The sequence below is a fragment of the Centruroides sculpturatus genome, unplaced genomic scaffold, assembly GCF_000671375.1.
Source record: "Centruroides sculpturatus isolate CEXI.00-Female unplaced genomic scaffold, Cexi_2.0 scaffold1017, whole genome shotgun sequence".
NCBI lineage: Eukaryota > Metazoa > Arthropoda > Arachnida > Scorpiones > Buthidae > Centruroides > Centruroides sculpturatus.
The window spans coordinates 233295-256295 of record NW_019385285.1 but is presented as its reverse complement, the minus strand read 5'-3'; the positions used below and the strand labels follow the sequence as shown (position 1 = coordinate 256295).

The window sequence follows — 23001 nt, the reverse complement described above, 5'->3', positions numbered from 1 at the left end:
ATTAATTTATAGTGTCTTAAAACACTAATTTCAACTGCAATGTGAAATTGGGATAGAGACAACTGTAGAAGTTCCCATTAATTTTCTCGTTCCAGCTCTATCAGATTTTAAACTATAAGAAGTACAGAAAAGAGAACTTTTGACACTAAAGCTCAGTTTACGCTGTCATACAAACCAGTACACACACAAAAAAATGCATTAATTAAAAGGAAATAGTTTCCACATTGCACTACATGACACAAACTAAGTTAGGATACAATTAGTTAGAAAAGTTTCAAAAACTAGTTGTGAAAGGTCAAATGGCAAGATAAACCGAAGTTCGGAAAAAGTCGAGATATTCTCGACTCCTAATGGACTAGTCAAATGTTTACCGAAAGGAAATAAACAGGCAGTTAACATCTACTTCGTAGTAGTCTGTATTCCAAAGAAACCTATCTAACTGTTAGCTTTCTTGTAAAACATCTTTGTAATTTAATATTCTATATCCCAGATATTCAGATATAATATATATGTGATAAATTATCAAATAAACTGTCATTTAGCTGTAACGCTTTCAAGTTGCCCTGTTTACAAAACAAATTCTAGACTAGTAACACAACTCTAAAGTTGAATGACATTCAACTCTGAAGTTTGATACCAATATTATACTTTGTCAAGTGAAATGCTGACTGGATTTTTACTATAAACTGTACTATAGACTACAGACTTCTGGAGTTACGAAGCATCTTTCTATTTTCTTTTATTCATTAAAGCGTCAAAATTTGCTCCGGAAGTATTTTTGTATTCTAAACTTTATTTTTACGCATAACAAAACAATTTTCTACTTAAAGCATGCTTCAAATCTTAAATAACGTACATAACAACAATAAATATCCATCTCTAAATGTCAATTAAGTAAAATATTGTGTATACAATAATAAGAAACAATTAAGATTAATACAACTTAATAGAAATGTTTGTCATCTTCACCAAGTTATAATTAAGCATGACACATCTATAAATTATTTTAATTACTTATCATTAAAGCTTTACTGGTTATAAACTATATCAAGAGAAAGTTAAATATTTTATATCAAATATTAACGATGCTAAATATATAATTTGTTTGTTCAGTGATGCAACTATAGTAATGTAGGCTTTATAAAAATAATGGTTAAATTACTTATTAAAAATTCCAACTATTCAAATATTATTTAAGAAATTTCATCAAAAATTATGAAATTTTAATATGTAAAGGATAAATTTCACAAAAACAAATTTATGTTAGGTAAATAATGAATCTGTATCAAGTATTAAAATCTTATTACAATATATTTAAGTTATTTTTCTTGAATTTCTTTGAATTTTTCTTTATCTAAAAGACAGTCAGATAAAATATATGCTGAAAGTATTCATAAATAAACTGTTATCTTACTACATATTATCAAGCACCTGTTATTTGATTAAGGAATGTGAGAAAATTTACATTTTGGTTACACAGTCATTCACAATTAACCAATTGACTTAAACAGTGGAGCAGTTAGTAAGCACGGGTGAATGATGGAGAACAATGTCCCGTTCCATACTACAGAAAATGTAGAATTTTTAGGATCAAACCCGAAAAGTCGAAATTAGGCCGGCACCTTCAGAACTGTATAAACTATGCTGGATGGCTGAGACTACTAACACATATCCACCGTATTGAGTTTGTACCGAATTTTCAGTGTGCCCATCTTTCACATAACAGCTTATTGTAAACATGCAATAAAAATTTCCTTAGAGCCTAGCTGAGTAAATAATATAGACTGATCACCACTACTGTGTTTACAGGATGTATTTATGTTATGAAATTATTGTATAAATATTGTCTAGCTTTACTCAGTTATTTAATTATAAATTTTAAATATAAATATATGATTTTTCATACAGTCACAAAAAAACTTTGTTCTCGATATTGGAAAACCATTAAACGCAACCGTTTTAACACAGAAAAGGGAAAAATTATCAACCTTTCCTTAAGGTCACTGTTCAGTATCCTGTCTCCAGTACCCCCTGCATCTTTTGCCCTCCAAATTTACTAACCATCTACAGAGGAGATAGCATCCAGTATGGGAACTACTGTTCCAGACTAACAGAAAGGATAAGAAAATAGAAATACTTGAAACATTATCAATCCACAAACAGATAAGAGATTACAAAGTTTTTATTAAGTGTTATAAATTTACACCAAACAATAAGCAAACTATGTCAACACATCATTCACGTAAAGGAGACCCCAAAAAAAACCAGATTTTTTGTATAAAAACTTTATTTATTAACTTTTTTACAAAATTTCTTCAGTCACCTTCAAAGTACTAGATGTGATGCACTTGTGAAGTCTTTTTCCCCACTGTTTGAAACCTCTCTGAAACTTTTCAACCTTTATATCATGCAGTGAGTGCCCTTAGCGAAGCTGTTTTTATTGCCTCCACATCATCAAAACGCTTCCCTTTTAGATTTTTCTTCATTGTCGGAAACAGAAAAAAGTCGTGCGGGGCTAGGTCTGGTAAATACAGCGGGTGGGGAACGACAGGCCATCCTCGAGAGGCCAAATAGTAAGTCACTTGTAAGGCCATGTGTGCGGGGACGTTGTCATGATGAAATAACCAGTCACCTGCTCGCCAAAGTTCCCAGCGTTTCCTTCGCACATCCTCTCGCAGACATCTTAACACATTTTTTGGCAGATTTTTTTCAACGTTTTCATCATTTCGAGATGTTCAAGAACGCCCAGAACTTTGCAGGTGGAACAAAATAACAGTAAGAGAAACACAACACTACGCTCAAACGTAAACCTACAAACTGATGCCGTTTGCACCACTGTTTCGTGAAGGTCTCTACTAACCCCATGTAACAGGAGAACTCTCTATTACATCTACAAATGGCAGCGCACTCTCAGTTCAGTTTTTTTTGGGTCCCCCTCGTATATGTAATCTATAAACTTACATATAAATTATAGACATATATTTTGACATTTCTCGTTATTATATTTTACAAAATAATTTAAGTAAAGAAATCTGTCACATATTTTAACTGTTCTACAAATATAAACAATTACATCACGTCCAGTTTTTTCTTCATTATCAGAATTATAACGAATAAAATTATTATTCTGTGCACTGAAAAATATGTTTTCTCTTAAACTAAAATTCAAATTCAATCTAATAATTATATTGTGAAATTAAACTTTAAGTAAATAACTTGATATTTTTGTTACATTATATCCAAAAATTGTTGTTTTTATTGTTTGATGCAGTCATTACATTTTTCTCTTATTCCCTACCCAAAATAGAATTGACACCATAAGCATAATGTTCAGATCCTGATAACTGAAAAACAATGTTTATAATTAGGATATCTTTATTAAAATATATTCGTTTATTCTCACCTTTCGTAACAAAAAACCATACTATCCACACAAATAACAAATTTATAAGAACGTAAATAGATTTCAACCCAATTCCCCAGGCTATAGACCAATGTAGTTTGCCACAAGATATACTGTTCTAAAATTTTTCTTTAATCCATTCTGATTCGGCAAGACACACCCAATAATAGTTCCTATTACTTTTTTAAAATTCCTTCTACCCATTCATTAGACAAAACCTTATAACATAGTAAACAGTCAAAATTTGGTACGATACACTACATAGCACAAACACCCGCACCAAACGTCTACTAAATACGTCGTACCGTCGATATACTTTAAACAATATAAGCAATCTTAGTTTCTTCCAGTAAAAAAAAAAAAGAAATCTTAATTATTTAACCACACTCTGCTTTAAATTTTGATCTATTTCTCTAAATCATTTGGCAACACGTGGCTCGTTCCAAGACTAGGGGCGCACCGACCGATTAAGCGGCTCTAATAAGCCATACGACGACACGATCCGTCCGAATCGAGCCACATAACCGGCCGTTAAATTCGGTTTCAAGCAATAAAGAGCCAATATTTAATTTACATAATACAGTCGACCCCCCTGTAACACTGTTGACTTTTTCTATTTTATATGAATTCCATGTTGTACGAGTAACTTAGATTTTACAAATACGTGAACCGTTCACAGCCCAGCACACGTATTTGTAAAATCTAAGTGACTCGTACAACATGGAATTCATATAAAACAGAAAAATCATCAGTGTTATAGGGGAGGTCGACTGTAAATAATCAAGTCATCGTTTAACAAGTACATAATTCTTTTACACAGCCCATTAACTTCTCACATCATTCAATGTTTTTGTATGTGTATAATAATTCAATTAATTACCTCCAGTGCCATGCAGAGCAGCACACATTACACAACTTTCACATTTTTTTTTTTTTTATCNTTTATAATTTTATTTTGTTTGTACAAAATAAAAAAATAATAATTTTTAACGATACAATAGTCTTCGTTAGGCTTAACATCGACGAAAATTCAACGCGAAGCGACACGCAACGGAGAAAAATTTCGACATCGGATACGTTAAACTATTTTTTCTTACATAAATCGGTTATTCGAAATATCAGTTATACGAACCGCAGTCCCCAATTGATTCGGAAAATCGACGCTCTACTGTATATTCGTTGTGGTGGTTGATGCACCACTTAACTTGAGTGTTCGTTGATTTTATAAAATAACCGAAGTTTTATATCTCACCATGAAAATTTATTTACAATCACGTACAAGATTTTGTTTTACACTTATTGAGTAAACCTCGATCGGTTACAAGCATGCGTCGGTACAGAATATTCACTTGTCGTCAGGAGCGTAGCCGAGAGAGAGAAAAAAGAATATGGCGGACGGACTGCACATTTTTTAATATCTCCATCTGGATTTTCAGATGCAGCGCTAGGTTACAATTATTCGGCCGCCACAGTCGTGATAAATCAGTATTTGGTTGCGTAAAAATTACACGTTATCAGCTACAACATTTAAATGGCGACAGCGCAACTTCCCTTCAAAATGATATTTAAGGTCTAATAGAATGGTTCCTTCGGATTCACCATGCACCAATCATCTTACGTATTAAAACGTATACATTAGCGAGGTTGCGGCCGAAGTTTTCATCTGTAAAACGTGAACGTCGAACGTCGAGCGCCGCTATCTTGTAAGCGGCGCTCGACGTCCGACGTTCACGTTTTACAGATGAAAATTTCGGCCGCGACCTCTCTATTAACAAAATTAATAAATCTTCGGTACCTTTGGAATGAAAGGATTAATATTACGATATCACACGACGGATTTTTTTATGATATAAGGCAAAGATTAATACAGACAAGCTTTTTAATAGATTCATCTTAATGTAAATTATATTATAGAATAAATATTCTTTAAACGTAACGTTATAAATAATAAATTACTTAAAAACTGTGAGACATTTATACGAACATGTAATCAGGAAAAACTTCAGAGTTTTAATAAAATGCTAATTATTTTGAGAAAATATTATCAAATAAAAAAAAAAAGTTGAGACATTGCCAAGTTCGTGATAAACAAATGAGAAAGTTTTGTCTAAATTCCACAATTTATCTATATCTATATCTATATACTAGCTGTTACTCGCGACTTCGCCCGCGGAGGTTTTGCAAGCGAACCCCATTTATATTCAGTATTTCAACAACCATAGTAATTGTTATACAACACCTACCGCCGAGAATGATAAGAATTGCCGAGAATCAAACAAACAATTTTCAATTTGATCAATTTTCTGGAACGTTTACAATCGTTCTATAATCGAACCGACACGCAATAACAAATTCGAATCTAAAAATATTCGAACATTTGGTTAAAAAATCGAAATATATAAAAATATTTATAACAATGTCTGAAATGTTATAATTTAATACACCTAAGTACTTCATGAAGACTAATCGTAACAAAAAATCGCATCTAAAATAGTACAGTAGAAGCCGTTTTTACGATTAAGCCATAATCCTCTCCCTTTCCCCCCGCGGGGGAATTTCAAAAAATCCCTTCTTACTGTGCGTTTTCATGACGTACCCTAACTGTGTACCAAATTTCACCACTTTAGGTTCAGCGGTTTGCTCTGGGCGATGATGAATCCGTGAGTGAATGAATGAGTCAGTCAGGACAAGCAATTTTATATCTATATCTATATCTATATATAAAAATGGACATGTATGTCCCTATATTTCACTTTTCCGCTAAAACTACACATCGCACGTGAATGGTGTTTGTATGTGGTAGTAGCCCCAAGTCTCCATTCGTGAATAGGGGTGGTTGGTCTCGATAGCTATAAGGGTGCGGGAGATATGAGACTGAAAGTGGTTGAAAGTGGCTTTCTATTTCGAATGTTTTGTTCGAATTTGTTCGAATTTGTTCGAACAAATTCGAACAATAATCGAATTAAATTCGAATATAAAATTCGAATGTGTTAGATTATAGAACGATCGTAAACGTTCCAGAAACGTTGAAAATAGTTCGTTTGACTGGACGTGAACAGGAGACGTTCAGAAATAGAATCGGTACCAGAAAGTGTTAATATAAAGCGGCGTGCAAGATTTACAAGCGGTTTTTTGCGCTTTTGCGGGAAATCGAACATATTTTTATGCTCATGTAAAAATTCTCTGGAAACGTCTGGAAACGGGAGACCTAATTCTTGCATTTTGTGAAAACGGGTAAGATTGGCTATAATGTAATTATCTTAATCTTCACTATCGTTACTTTTTAAAAACCCAGCGAAGCGGGTCCTTGCAGCTAGTATTGAAATAAAATAAAATTTACTATCCATCTGTCGATAGTTGTTTATAAAGAAAAATAACTTTTTGTATTCAGTCGAATATTTAACTTACTTACTACTAGTTGTCGTAAGTTTAATCTGTGGCAAGGAATTCTCTGTGTAATTGTGTGCAGCGACAGGACAGAAAGGGAAAAATAAAAGCTTCGTTTTGTAATGGATAAACTAGCAAATGATGAAATTGTTGTATTTCCACAAATACACTTGAAATGCGCCAGAAATATAAAAGAATGATAACATTTTCTGAAAATTCTACTAAATAATAATTATTTGTTTAAGGAATTTTTCTGTTCTTTAGCCAAAAGAAAACTATGTTTAAAGATTCTAAACTACAAATTATTAGGTAGGTAAAAAAAAAAATATCGTGGTGGTTGATGCACCACTTAACTTGAGTGTTCGTTGATTTTATAAAATAACCGAAGTTTTATATCTCACCATGAAAATTTATTTACAATCACGTACAAGATTTTGTTTTACACTTATTGAGTAAACCTCGNCAAATACACTTGAAATGCGCCAGAAATATAAAAGAATGATAACATTTTCTGAAAATTCTACTAAATAATAATTATTTGTTTAAGGAATTTTTCTGTTCTTTAGCCAAAAAAAAACTATGTTTAAAGATTCTAAACTACAAATTATTAGGTAGGTAAAAAAAAAAAATATCGTCTCATTTCTTGGCAGTGTTTACTTCGAAACGAGTCATGATAATTAACTTTTCTGGTTTGGAAAACGTCACAATAATTCTAGAAGGACACAGAAATAAAAAAACTTGATTATTATACGAATTCAAATAAATGTTAAACAATAAAATTCGTATTTTTAAAAGTATAAAATATCTACATTCGTGTGTGAAATGTAAAGAAGCGTAGTAATTCCTCTTCTATAAATTATAAAACCTCATATAATAGCGTTAAAGTTTCAATTAATTAATTAATTATGTGATATTGGATGGAACGGTCAAGGTTGCAGCCTACCGCTCTGAGGGACCCGTAATCGAATCCGGACGGGTCGAGGAATCCCCAGGAATTTTTCGGGGGATGGTCCGTTGGGATATGTCGGACCCCGTCCTTCACCACCCGGTCGCGCCCATTGTGGGCCTGACCGAACCCATAATGGGCCTACTATAAGAGGCTTTCTTAGTGCCCACAGGGTGAAAACAGTTAATAATAATAGTAAAAGTAAAGACCGAAAGAATTTAAAAAAAAATTGTTTTCATTTTCTTGCCAATAAAATTCAGGTTCGGGTACATAAAACTTTACATAAATTTTAGTTCTTGCTTGGAGGAAAATAGCAGACAATTGTCTTATCGTTTGAAAATTGGGCGTTCCGTCATAACGCTAAACAACTTTCGCGTTTAGAACACGATAGAACTTCTACTTCAAAGATTCGCAATGTAAGTCAAACATTATTTATTACTAGCTGCAAGGACCCGCTTCGCTGGGTTTTTATTTGTGGGCTAAAAGTAACGATAGTGAAGATTAAGATAATCACATTATAGCCAATCTTACCCGTTTTCACAAAATGCAAGAATTAAATCTTCCGTTTCCAGACGTTTCCAGAGAATTTTTACATGAGCATTAAAATATGTTCGATTTCCCGCAAAAGCGCAAAAAACTGCCTGTAAATCTTGCATGCCGCTTTATATTAACACTTCCTGGTACCGATTCTATTTCTGAACGTCTCCTGTTCACGTCCAGTCAAACGAACTATTTTCAACGTTTCTGGAACGTTTACGATGGTTCTATAATCGAACCAATATTCGAATTTTATGTTCGAATTTNACTTTTCTGGTTTGGAAAACGTCACAATAATTCTAGAAGGACACAGAAATAAAAAAACTTGATTATTATACGAATTCAAATAAATGTTAAACAATAAAATTCGTATTTTTAAAAGTATAAAATATCTACATTCGTGTGTGAAATGTAAAGAAGCGTAGTAATTCCTCTTCTATAAATTATAAAACCTCATATAATAGCGTTAAAGTTTCAATTAATTAATTAATTATGTGATATTGGATGGAACGGTCAAGGTTGCAGCCTACCGCTCTGAGGGACCCGTAATCGAATCCGGACGGGTCGAGGAATCCCCAGGAATTTTTCGGGGGATGGTCCGTTGGGATATGTCGGACCCCGTCCTTCACCACCCGGTCGCGCCCATTGTGGGCCTGACCGAACCCATAATGGGCCTACTATAAGAGGCTTTCTTAGTGCCCACAGGGTGAAAACAGTTAATAATAATAGTAAAAGTAAAGACCGAAAGAATTTAAAAAAAAATTGTTTTCATTTTCTTGCCAATAAAATTCAGGTTCAAGTACATAAAACTTTACATAAATTTTAGTTCTTGCTTGGAGGAAAATAGCAGACAATTGTCTTATCGTTTGAAAATTGGGCGTTCCGTCATAACGCTAAACAACTTTCGCGTTTAGAACACGATAGAACTTCTACTTCAAAGATTCGCAATGTAAGTCAAACATTATTTATTACTAGCTGCAAGGACCCGCTTCGCTGGGTTTTTATTTGTGGGCTAAAAGTAACGATAGTGAAGATTAAGATAATCACATTATAGCCAATCTTACCCGTTTTCACAAAATGCAAGAATTAAATCTTCCGTTTCCAGACGTTTCCAGAGAATTTTTACATGAGCATTAAAATATGTTCGATTTCCCGCAAAAGCGCAAAAAACTGCCTGTAAATCTTGCATGCCGCTTTATATTAACACTTCCTGGTACCGATTCTATTTCTGAACGTCTCCTGTTCACGTCCAGTCAAACGAACTATTTTCAACGTTTCTGGAACGTTTACGATGGTTCTATAATCGAACCAATATTCGAATTTTATGTTCGAATTCAAATTTGAATATTGTTCGAATTTAATTCGAACAATATTCGAACATAACATTCGAAACAGAAAACCACTTTCAGCCCCATATCTCCCGCACCTTCATAGCTATCGAGACGCAACCACCATAGTGCACGAATGGAGACTTGGGGCTACTACACATACAAATACCATTCACGTGCGATGTGTAGTTTTGGCGAAAAAGTGAAATATAGGGACACACACGTCCATTTATATATTATATATATATATAATTCAATTTTCATGTGAATTTTTTTTCGCGGTAGTTTTAGGCTAGTTTTTGGCGATACCCCTCTAAAGAATTTGACGATTATAGTGGTCACTCACTGCCGAGTGGTTTATATGCAAATATCATGAAAGATTAGTTTGTCCTTTAGTAGATGTTTATTATAAAGAAACATAACTTCTCGAATTCAAGGGAATATTTAACTATTCACTCGATACATTTTAAATGTTTTAACTTAAATATTTAACCATTTAGTTAAAGCCGAATTACATTCGACGAGTTAAGGGTGCGACTATGCAGACGCGAATTTAGAGCGAGCGAGAAATTGCGAGCGATTTAGTTTTCGCAAAGGAAAACCATGCACAAACGATAAGCGAGAAATAACGCTGGCGAGAGCAAATTTCTGGTTCTCGCACATATCTGACAGGTTTTGATATTTATCGAGTCTCGTCTTTTCTCTCCACGTATTCTCGCTCACTCGGAAAATTCGCTCGCTTGCGTCTGCATAGTCGCACCCTAAGAAGCCTCTTGTCGACGAATTTACTCGCTGCGATTAAAACGAGCGAGTAAATTCAGCGAGTAGTGACAAATGTGCGTTTGTCGCTACTCGCTGTCGTAAGGTTTAATCTCTGACTTCTATAATTGTGTGCAGCGATTGTCCAGATCGTAGAAAGTAGAAGCTACATCTTCTAATGGCTGAATTATATAAAAATTAAAGTTGTATTTGTTTAAGAAATTTTTCTATTGTTTCTGCTAAACAATAGAAAAATTTATATATTACCGTCTATAGATTATAATGTAAGAAGTGTTTTCATTTTCTTACTAATAAAATTCAAGTTCGGTTAAAAACTTAATATAAATGTTAAAGTTTAGCCTGGAGGAAAATAGCAAACAAGTTTCCTATCATCGGGAAGATCAACGTTACGTTGATCTTCCCGATGATAGGAAACTTGTTTGCTATTTTCCTCCAGGCTAAACTTTAAAATTTATATTAAGTTTTTAATATAACAAACAAGTTTCTTATCGGGAAGATCAACGTAACGTTGATCTTCCCGATGATAGGAAACTTGTTTGCTATTTTCCTCCAGGCTAAACTTTAAAATTTATATTAAGTTTTTAACCGAACTTGAATTTTATTAGTAAGAAAATGAAAACACTTCTTACATTATAATTAGTAAAGCGTTAAAAATAAGCGTTAGTAAGTAATATAGTTAGTAAGCGTTAAAAATCGGCCTGATGCTGGAAAAACACAACTATTTCCACTTTCAGTCGACTTGTTAGTGTCGTTTTATCACATAAGTGGCTATTTTTTTATTTGGCAATTGTTTAATATTTGTTTGTTGGCTTCTGAGTAGTTATACGTGAGACGTTATATTTGAACGTGGCCCTTGTCCTTTGTGCAAAGTATGTGAATTGAAATAGGTATTTCTGATGATTGACGAGAAATGCAAAAGTTATAAATAAATAAATTTAGAGTTTTAAAATATTATATTAAAAGATTTATAAAAGTTAACAAACATAAAGACGACAAATTATCAATGATGATAAACTAAGGTACAGTACATAAATGCCTTAAAATATATACACAGGGATTTAAAAATGATGTTTGCGGCTTAAGACTAAAATCTATAATTAAAGCAGAATAATCTAACGAATGAGCTACGTCATTTTCAATTGAAAGAATAGCAAGGGATGAAAGCCGATCTTGTGTCATCGAATTCCTCAAATATGTTTTAATAATTTTTAACCTGGAAAAACTCCTTTCTGCAGACGCAACTGTCACAGGTGTGGTGGCAATAATTCTCAGGACTACTTCCATTGTAAGGTACACTTCAGTTAAATTTTTTTCTATTATATATTTCAGCACCGAGATAATGTCGTCGTTTCCTTCATATACACGGATAAACATATTCAGTTCTTCATACAATTCATGTCCATCAATATCAGATGTTTCTCCTACTGTTAGAGATATTTGCAAGTCGCTGCATTGCTTCAAAAGTTCACAATCACTAATTTCCTTTAATCTTTTTATGTTATATATGAAACCAAATATGCTCTCATGATGTTTAAGTGCCTCAAATCTAGGTTGGCAGCTTGCGCGCACATTGTCGACAATGACATAAAAATAGTTTATTTTGAAAATCTCTTCCACAGACAATTCAAGAACTTCATCTTTCCGGTCATAATCAAAATTCGTTCTTTTACGTTCCTTCTCACGACTTTGAACTTTCTATCAATATCATTTTTCTCGGCTATTTCTCTCGCTGTTACCAAGGATGATTGGAAACCATTTTCCCGATAATTATCAAGCCAATGTGTAAATGCCTCTAGGTGTTGTATAGCCGCATTTAGGTGCATTTTTTCGTTCTGCCAGATTTTACTTATAACATATATCTCTGTAAGAATGTCATACCATACGACGAGAGCAACTACAAATTCGTAGGTAGTTATTTCCTTTTCTACAGAATGGCATTCACTAACCAACTGACAATCTGATATAATTTCTGTTAAATCCTTTAAAGCATCACATATATTGCTTAGTTGGTATTTAACGGCCTTCACCGATTCTACCCTGCATTCCCATGTAGTTTCGAAAAGTGGTTTTAGCGATAAGGATTTTACATGTGCTTTTAAAATAGCTTAAAGCCTATCTGACTCGAGCCGGCAAACAGAGTGTACAGCCTTTGTAGCAAACCAAAAAAGATTTTGCTTGAACACAAGAGGATGCTGCATCTCCTAGGATGAGATTCCAGCTGGGACTCCCACAAGGTAAAAAATAAGCAAGTGGATTAATTTCAAGTATACGTTTCTGGACACGATTTTTTTCTCCACGCATATTGGCTCCATTATCATATCCTTGGCCTCTGCAGTTTTGCAATGATATACCCAACTGTTCTACCTCTGTGATTATGTAATTAGTCAAACTCTCAGCTGTGGTTTTTTCGACGGCTAAGAAGCCAATAAAATGTTCTTCAATGTCAGCTGTATTTGTATTAAAAAACATCACGAGTACAATCAACAATAATCGAGTAATTTTTATTCTTTATTATTTTGTCAACAATTTGAGCCTTCACGTGACTTGCCATTAATTGTATAAGCTCATTTTGAATATTTTTTCGAGATAGTGGTCATTAATCGTCTTGTCTGTTACTTGCTTTTGGTGAAGTCGCAACATTGGATCGAATCGGGCTATTAACTTTACTAAATCTATAAAGTTGCCGCTAGTCTCACTTGAATCAGTAATTGTTAATGGCCACAAACCTGGGTCGTTCTGAGGATTCAGATTTTCAATTCCGCCAGTCGTGGATGTAGACATAGACTTAGATACGTATTCTTGGCTGGATAGTGTTGACGAAGGCGGCGGTAGTGTAAGAGACAATGATGTTGTTGACTCATTATCCTCGCTATTGTTACTAGGTGGCATCCATGACGATGTTGAAGGAATAATTTCAGCTGGGTTAAGGTTACAGTGCAATAATGTGTCACTTTCAGTCAATGACGGGTTTTTAGAGGTTTCTTGACAATCACTTTTTATATATTTATATAAAGACTTACGTAGTTTTTCTTCTACCCGCTTTATTTTGATAGCTCGTTTCCTTTTTGAACTACCAGACTCAAATTTTCTACCGGCATCACGATCACGCGAACTCATTTCATAAATCTTGTTTTGCACATGAAACGAATTCAGAAATAATTTGCAAGCAATTTTACACAGTTTTTTTTAACTGTTCACTCCTTACTATAAGTACTGTTAATAATGTAAGATTCACTGAAACTTAATACCATTTAATGTTTATTTACCCACTGAAAGATATATACAAACGATTATGTAACGCATACAACGGCTATCAAAATAAGCGTCAGGTGACAAGAGTTGACGAACGAAATGAAACACGGGGATTCCCCGAGCGTAAATCGTAATCACGATGAATCACGAAAGTAACAAAACCGCGCGTTCAAGTGTGTTTTCTAATGCTCGAGGGGTAATATTCAAATAGTAATGAATTTTTCAAATGTGCTTTACAGTCAAATTACATAAAACATTATTAACTATTAAATTAATTAATTTTGATATCGTTAATCTTACTTTTTATACTAATGTGAGAGTGGATAAATCTAAATAAGNACGAAAATATAACGCGAAGCGACACGCAACGTAAAAATTTTCAACATGGGATATTTTTTCGTACATAATCGGTTATCCGAAAAGTAAGTTATCTGAAGAACCCCAGTCCCCAATTGATTCGGATAAACGACGCTCTACTTTATTTCCATTTTTAGTCGACTTGTTAGTGTCGTTTTATCACACAAGTGGCTATTTTTTTTTTATTTTGCAATTGTTTAATATTTGTCTGTTGGCTTCTGAGTAGTTATATGTGAGACGTTATATTTGAATGTGGATTTGTCAATCTATACTAATAACTTTTTATACTAATGTGAGTGTGGATAAATCTAAATAAGAAATTTTATTTAGGCACTTATTAATATTAATATATACTGTACTATGAATTACATTTATTTTATTGTTATAACTAATCGCCAAGGATAAAATAAAAAGTTTTAAATATCAACTATTTTTTACTTGGTTGTTGAGCGAGGCCCCGGGCGATTGCCCTGCTCGCCATCCCCTAAGGCCGCCACTGCTCGAGACCCAACGCTAATTTATGCACAGACTGGAATTTAACACTAATTCTTTCATCGCCCTCCGGTTGTGTAGGCCCAGCTTTGACCAGGGACCTGTACTGGTGTTAAGACAGCCTTGCCACTGGGTAGGCGAAAGAAACATGATTTTTGCACGCTTAGAAAAAGTACGAATTGGCCGATATTTTTTTAAATATTGGAGAAATATGTAAATATAAATATAGTTAAGACTTATGTGCTATGAGTTATAAGTTCATAACAAATCGATCTTAACCATATTTCAATCTATATAGGCTATATTTACAACGTAAAAAATGGAAATATTTTGGAATAACTTGAGAAAATACTATAAGGAAAAGACCTGTCTAATGCAAAAAATAAATACCTTTTAGAGGTCGATTGCTTAATTTATCTTGTGTGGGACAAAACTACCTGTATATTCATTTATATTACAGCTGATAATTATCAGCTGTAATATAAATGACTGTACAGGTAGTTTCTGACATTTTTGAAACCCATAGATGTGATTTATAGTCATCATACATATATTGATGATGACTATAAATATAAAATAAATGACTATACACGTAGTTTACAGTACAATATAAATGACTATACAGGTAGTCTGTAGTACAGACATAATGCTTCTAGCATTATGTTTGTACTAGTATATTAATGGTGTATATTATTTAGTTGTTATATCACAAGATTGATTTTTACAGACAGAAGGAAAAGGAAGACGTAAACAAGTTTTTTAACAGAGTTTTTTAACAGTATAATACAATATATTAAATTATAAAATAAAAATAATTGGAAACATTGCCAAATTCAAAACAGGTTTGTATCACGCCAATTTTATAAACAAATGGGAAAAAGTTCTATCTAAATTTTATAATTTACCTTTCAACTGTGGAATAGTCAGGTATGATGCTACCGCTTAGTAATAGAGAATAAACGTGCGAAATTTTTAGAGTATTTTTCCACGCGTTATTTCTCATTACTGTTTCAAAAAATATTCTGTAAACAGTTATGTCTAGTAAAGAGAAGTCTTTTTTTTATTGTTATATAATTCAATTTTCATGTGAATTGTTTTTCGCGGTAGTTTTAGGCTAGTTTTTGGCGATACCCCTGTAAAGAATTTGACGATTATGGTGGTCGCTCACTGCCGAGTGGTTTATATGCAAATGTCATGAAAGATTAGTTTGTCCTTCAGTAGATATTTATTATAAAAAAACATAACTTCTCCAATTGTAGGGAATATTTAACTATGCACTCGATACATTTTAAATGTTTTAACTTAAATATTTAACCATTTAGTTGAGTCCGAATTAAATTCGACTAGTTAATTAAAATAAGCCTCTTGACGACGAATTTACTCGCTGCGATTAAAACGAGCGAGTAAATTTAAAAAGTAGCGATTTTGTCGCTACTCGGTTCGCATGGTTTAATCTCTGACTTCTGTAATCGTGTGCAGATCGTAGAGAGTATAAGCTACGTCTTCTAATGGCTGAATTATATAAAAATTAAAGTTGTATTTGTTTAAGAAATTTTTCTATTCTTTAGCAGAAACTACGTCTATAGATTATAATGTGTTTTCATTTTTTTTCCAATAAAATTAAAGTTCGGTTAAGAACTTAATATAAATTTTAAAGTTTAGCCTGGAGGAAAATAGCAGACAATTTTCTTATCATTGGGAAGATCAACGTTACGTTATAACGGAGAAAAACTTTCGCGTGTAGAACACAATAGAACTTCAACTTCAAAGATTCGCAATGTAAGTCAAGCATTATTTATTAGTTTTTTGCTAACGTTACAAACTTTTTTTTTATCAATCATTTATTACTTTATGTGCAATTTTCAGATAATAATACAATGATTTATCTGAAATTGAATTTCATTTTTTGTTCAATGTTAAAGTTAGTAAGCGATAAAAGTCGGCCGGATGCTGGAAAAATACAACTACAGTAGAGCGTCGTTTATCCGAAAGTCGGTTATCCGAAATAATTCCAGTTGGCAAATTTAAATTTTCGTTAGTGCTGTGGCCCTGTAATCTTTGGCTATGTCTTGGGCTACTCAAATATTTTACGTTTTTGATACTAAATTAACTTCTGAAGTATAATTTTTTATTGTTTTTATATTTTTTAATATATTTATTTTGTTTGTACAAAATAAAGAAATAATTTTTAACGATACAATAGTCACGATTATTATTTTAAAAAGTCTACATTAGGCTTAACATTGACGAAAATATAACGCGAAGCGACACGCAACGTAAAAATTTTCAACATGGGATATTTTTTCGTACATAATCGGTTATCCGAAAAGTAAGTTATCTGAAGAACCCCAGTCCCCAATTGATTCGGATAAACGACGCTCTACTTTATTTCCATTTTTAGTCGACTTGTTAGTGTCGTTTTATCACACAAGTGGCTATTTTTTTTTTATTTTGCAATTGTTTAATATTTGTCTGTTGGCTTCTGAGTAGTTATATGTGAGACGTTATATTTGAATGTGGATTTGTCAATCTATACTAATATTATAAAGAGATAATGTTTGTAAGTTTGGATGTAGGGGGTAATCTCCGAAACTACTCATCTGATTTCAAAAATTCTTTCACCAAAATTTAGAATGGAACTTCAGGGTGCACGTAGGCTGTGTGTTATTCCGTTAAAAATTCATATAAATTAAAAGATATCATCTAGGCTTAAGGCTTTGATGTCTAACAGATGGCGGTACAAGTACGACGACCTAAATTTGCTTTTCTGTCAGGCATTATACTTTTCTGTGAGGATGAACTAAAGCAGATCATCTTCTGTCTGTCTATATAAATAAAAATGTAATGTTCGTTTGTTCCTACCGATTTTTTTGAAATTTTGACACTACGCTGTATTCGAATACGCACGTGTTTTTATATAATATACGTGTTGAAATCCCCCCCACTGGGGGAGATTGTTAGAATTAAAGCTTACCGTGAAGAACTTGGCTTCTATTATACTATTTTAGATGCAGTTTTTTGTGTTTTTGATTGCGTTTTAATAGGGTACGTCAACAGAATGTACATTGAGAAAGGATTTTTCGAAAAATTTTCCCCACGGGGAATGTGTTGATACATTTTGTAGATACATTTTGAGCCAAAACAACGTGTTGCGGGGTCGGGGTGCGGGTGCATATTTACTATGAAACAACGTGTTTCATAGTAAATAAGTATTTTACCTATGAAAAAAATGAATAATAAATCTGATTTAAATAAGGATTTAACAACATGTTTTTTAATTTTTGGAACCTAACCCCCCTTTTCGCACTAGTTCTTTGTTTTGTATAATACGGATTCGCATAACACGGCAATTTTTTGGAACGTAACTCCCGTGTTATACGGGGGTTACCTGTTTATTAAAAATTTATATAAATTTAAATATGTATTATCAACTTGCATCACTCAATCTAGGAAATTAGTCTTTTAAATACTTAAATGCCTGTCCTTTCTGGTTCATACCTTTTACAAAAGTTTTCATTAAACCCAGCTTGATATGAAGGGGTGGAAGAAGAACCTCTTTTGGGTCCACGAGAGGCTCGGCAACGATATTTTTTTCGGTAGAGTCAAGATTTCTTGCAGGCCAGTCCGCTTGAATGTAATGTAATTTCTTATCCCTACTGTCTCACATACATAAAAAGCAACAGTATTTAGTGTACCCCAGTTGCATTCCTAAGAGTACAGCAATGACTTTTAGATCGCCACATATTTTCAACTTGTGCTCGGCATAATTGATTAATTCAAAGAGGGCTGTCATGTTTGCATAAATATATATTCTATAATAGAGTGTAGTTTTATTATGTGCTTAGCTGAGGAGTTTTACAAGAAAAACGCCAACGAAAATTTGAAATAATTGAACATTGAACAATAGAGCAATTAGATTTGCCAACAGCAGAGTTGGCAAATCTAATTGCGCTAGTCCCTTTGCAAACAAGTCGATGTGTTTACTTTCAACTCACGAACCCCTGGGGTCACGACATGTGATGTCACTCGTTGTTTTTCAATGCCAATGAAGACATTATTTCTAACACTACACACTACAGTTCGGGAAAGTTTGTTTACAATATAACGAAAAACAGCGCCACGATTATTCTGTTTATAAGTTTCTTGCTTCGACTTTTTACGTTTTATAGCAATAACACATAAAAAGTTTACAGTCTCTTGCAAACCTTATTGTAGGAAATTTTCAAAACTATTGAACCAGTTCGCAACAATTAGATCTATAATTACAGATAAAATTTGTTAGTGTAACGAGAATGTACATATACATATACTATATTTATAGATTAATAACTTAGTAACTTAGTTACATACAAAGTACATATGCAAAAGTAAAAAGAAAATAATATATCTTCCAATTCGTATAAAGATGTAATTGTAAAATGTCAAAATGTTTTATAATAATAATACAATACACATTCCACATCTATGACCATTACTATTGCACACTACAGAAGCATTTCAAAATACTGTAGTAGCATTGCTTAACGCGTAATCAGTTAATTATTTACATATGTCATTGAGATAGCGATATGCTGAGTCTGGCAATAATTAGACAATTGTTTCTGTGAAAGTGAAGTTGGATCCTTTGTTAAGTGCATAACGAATGCTATTTTTAATTGCAGATCGTTGCATAATGAAACCAGACATTGTAAGAAGAAAATTATCAACAATTTTTAAACGTTTAGGAACGGCGATTGGAAAACATCCATATATTTTTATAATCATTCCTGTATTATTATCAATTGCTTCAATAGCTGGACTCTTTCAACTTAATTACAAGAGAAATGTAATTAATAGTTTCAAAGCCGATAGCGGGAAATTTTTTTCTGTACAACGATTTATTGAAAAAACGTGGAAATCCGCATCAGTTTCTGATAAAATTAGACTTTCTGATGCTCCAAATGGAAACAGATTATACTTTATAAGAAAAAATGGAGAAAATATGTTAGAAAGAAAAATTCTTCAAGAATTAAAAATGGCTGATTCCATAGTTAAAAATATCACTATCCAAATGTTCAATCGAACAATTGGATACGCTGATATTTGCGTTAAAATGCGTAACAAATGCTTCGAAAACTCATTTATTGAAATAATCTCTGATGAGGAAAACGTGTTAAATCGTAGAAGGTTCAAATATCCCGTAGACATAGACAACTTGACCTATTCTTATCGCTCGTATGTCATCAATTTGGGAGGCGTTACAACCGACGAAAACGATTACGTAAAAACTGTCAAAGCCGTCCGATTGTTCTACTTAGTTGACAGAACTGATGAAGAAAGGATTCCACTGGTTGATAATTGGACAGCCGAAGTATATCGACGAATACAAAATTATAACTTTCAAAATGTCAAACTATTAATAGATCCAGTTTGGTCTATAAAAGAAGATACTAAACTATTATTGCACAATTTAAAATATATGATAGGAGCCGTGGTATCGTTTATTTGTATTTTCTCGATGTCGACATTCATGAGTCAGAATTTGATAAGAAGCAAACCTTGGATGGGAGTAGCCAGTGTTTTGTCTGCGGGAATGGCAATCGTCACTTCATTCGGATTACTGGGATATTGCGGAGTAGAAAACACTCACTGTAATATTTGTATACCATTCTTAGTGCTAGGTATGATGTTTTTTAATTAAAAATTATATTATAATAAACAAATGTATGATAAGATTGCTTTATTATGTTGCAGTTACCGAAGTGGACGACAGTTTCGTGATGATTGCGAATTGGAGGATTACCGATCCCGAAAAACCTGTAGAAAATCGAATGGCAGACACATTTGCCGCAGCCGGGGTTTCAATCACCTTAACATCAGTCACCAATTTGTTTTCGTATTGCATCGGAATGACTACATCAATTGTTGTTGTGAAGATCTTTTGCATTTACTGTGCAACCTGCATATTTTTCACTTATGTTTTTCAAATAACCTTCTTTGCTGGATGTATGGCGTTAAGCGGGTACAGAGAAGAAAAAGGCCTTCATCCATTTACATTCAAGTCGTATGGTAATTTTAAAATTTTAATAATATATATATTATTCTATCGTATAAGAATCGCTTTGTCATAAGAACCCGAGTCTCTCTTCCTCGGAATTTTTAAAATAAAATTTTAATATCGCGAGGTAAGATACGAATTACCTTTTATAGGTGTCAGGTAAAAGACTAAGAAGATCGTAAGACTTCTGGTCACTTTTAAACTTATCATCGTTTTCATCCAAAGTTACAGAGTCTAACCTACTTGTCGCCGATAACTGTTCGACAAATCGTCCCTATTGAACCTACCTACTCACAATGTTTTTTTGAATTTTTTAAAAACTTTTTAGAAATATCATTATACATATTCGGTCTTTAAACATTTAAACTTATAGATTCAAAACAATTACAAAATATGTCTTAAAACCTCATTTAGTTAAATGATCTTACAAAATTAATAAGCAATAATTTTTAAGAAATCAAATTTAAAAAATTAATTAATTTAATTTACAGCACAGAAAAGGGAAGATTGTCAAATCATCCCAGAAAACGAGCACATTTTCATGAAAATAATTAGAGATAAATTCGGAGACTTCATTTACCGTACACCAACGAAAGTAATTGTATTGATTCTGTATTTAATCAACTTAGGATTTGGAAGTTACGGAGTGTATTTTCTGAAGCAAGGAGTGGATTTTCAAAATATGTATCCCTCCGGTTCACAAATATACGAAAGTTCACGAGTATATTACAAATACTTTACTGAATATTCATTTCCTATTCATATTATCATTAACAAGACACTCGATTATTCGGACGAAAAGGTTCAGGAATCGGTGGAAGATCTCCTCAGAAGATTCGAGTCTCATCCTCACGTTGCCGATTCACGTTTGACCGTTTCCTGGCTGAGATATTACAAAAAATTTCAGAAAACATCCATTGCTAAATATGCCTTAAGAGGATACAACGTGTCGAACAAAAACGATTTCGTTGAAGGACTTCGAGAAGTTTTTCTACGATTTAAAGCAGCCGAACAATTTTCAAACGATTTGGTATTCAGCCCGGATGGCTCGGAAATTACTTGTAGCCGATTCTTTGTTATGTCAAAAAGATTATCTAACAGAAAAACTGAGATTGCGACTATGAATGAATTTTTGAAAATTGCGGATGAAGCACCTTTCCCTGTTCTTATTCATCACATGTTGGTAAATATGATTGAACAGGGAATAATCATCGATGGCATCGCTAAACAACTGTTTTGGATCACTGGTTTATTGATCGCGATTGTATTTTTCAGTGTGATACCTAATATATTGTGTTCACTCGTTGTGGCAGTTTGTGTTGTGTCTACCACGATAGAAACATTGGGTTTCATGAGCGTGTGGGGAGTTAACTTAGATATAATATCGTTGACGACTTTGATTCTGTGCGTCGGATTTTGCGTTAATTATCCGGCTCATATGGTATACGCCTTTGTGACGTCAACATGCAAAACGCCGAGAGAAAAGATGAAGGATTCGTTGTATCATGTTGGCTTTCCCATTGTTCAAGGAACTTTATCTACTATTTTGGGAATACTTTTCATATATAAAGAAACGTACGTATTACTTACATTTCTGAAAGTTATTTGTTTAATTACAATGGAAACCGCATTTCACGCTTTGTTTTTTACTCCAATCGTTCTTTCGTTGTTATTTTCCTGCCCGTGTTTGCGAGATAAAACAAATACTAATGGCGTAACGATGAAATTAATTGAATTGAAAGTAAATCAACAATAATTGTTAATGGACTTCTACAAATATTATCGAATTTTATAGTTTTAACGTTTGTAATATTCGGATACAACTAATATCGTTATTTTTTTAATTGGTAATGTTTTTATATTGTTCTGTTACTTAAGAAGAAACAACTTTATTGTGATGTCATGTATTATATACACATTGATCTGTATTTCATAACTGTGGAAGCTGTTGTGACGTATTTTCGATAAGTATATTGCATTGAAAATGTTTCAGAGCTGCTTCTTTTCTGATGGTTCAAATTATTTGTATTACGGTATTGGGCAATAAAATATAATTAGAAATGTTCTGCAGTTGCTGACAACTTGTTAAAGTCTGTTTTCAGATATTATTAAAAAAATTATACGCCCCTTTAAAAAATTATAAGAAATTTTAAACAAAATTTAAAGAATTAATTTACCTTAAATGAAATCTGGCAATACATGTTAATACAATTGAAGAATTTATTGCAAAAAATTCAAAACTCATACGTCACACAAATTGAGAAATGCCCAAAAAAGTAAGATTTCAATGTTCTTTTGAAATATTACTAATAACATTTTGGCATGTGAAATTATCTTAAAGTACAGTATATTCATAGAATAATGCAACACATTACTATTTTTCAGTTTAGTTCACCAATATAAGAGTAAAAAATAAGAATTGTGGACCTGTACAATTCTTAACATAATACAGTAATTCAAAAGTTTATCTAGTCCTAATTTT

The 23001-nt window shown here is 32.9% G+C and overlaps 1 protein-coding gene across 2 annotated transcripts; it reads left to right on the top strand.

Moving 5' to 3' along the window:
• The first annotated feature begins 9138 nt into the window (after positions 1–9138).
• LOC111637193 (patched domain-containing protein 3-like) lies at positions 9139–22580 on the top strand. 2 transcript variants are annotated; one of them, XM_023382619.1, is made up of 5 exons: positions 14538–14654; positions 16140–16261; positions 19144–20142; positions 20216–20530; positions 21011–22580. In XM_023382619.1, exons 3-5 carry the CDS (start codon positions 19155–19157, stop codon positions 22273–22275), a joined length of 2568 nt encoding a protein of 855 aa, XP_023238387.1. In that variant the 5' UTR covers positions 14538–14654; positions 16140–16261; positions 19144–19154; the 3' UTR covers positions 22276–22580. The 2 variants fall into 2 exon arrangements, with proteins under 2 accessions (XP_023238388.1, XP_023238387.1); XM_023382620.1 differs by lacking the exons at positions 14538–14654; positions 16140–16261 and adding an exon at positions 9139–9222.
• The last annotated feature ends 421 nt before the right edge of the window (positions 22581–23001 follow it).

Coding starts and splice junctions, on each gene's coding strand:
- LOC111637193 (XM_023382620.1), top strand. CDS start 19,155: ATGAAACCAGACATTGTAAGAAGAAAATTATCAACAATTTTTAAACGT. Junction 20,143..20,215: donor TATACCATTCTTAGTGCTAG/GTATGATGTTTT, acceptor ATTATGTTGCAG/TTACCGAAGTGGACGACAGT. Junction 20,531..21,010: donor ATTTACATTCAAGTCGTATG/GTAATTTTAAAA, acceptor TTTAATTTACAG/CACAGAAAAGGGAAGATTGT.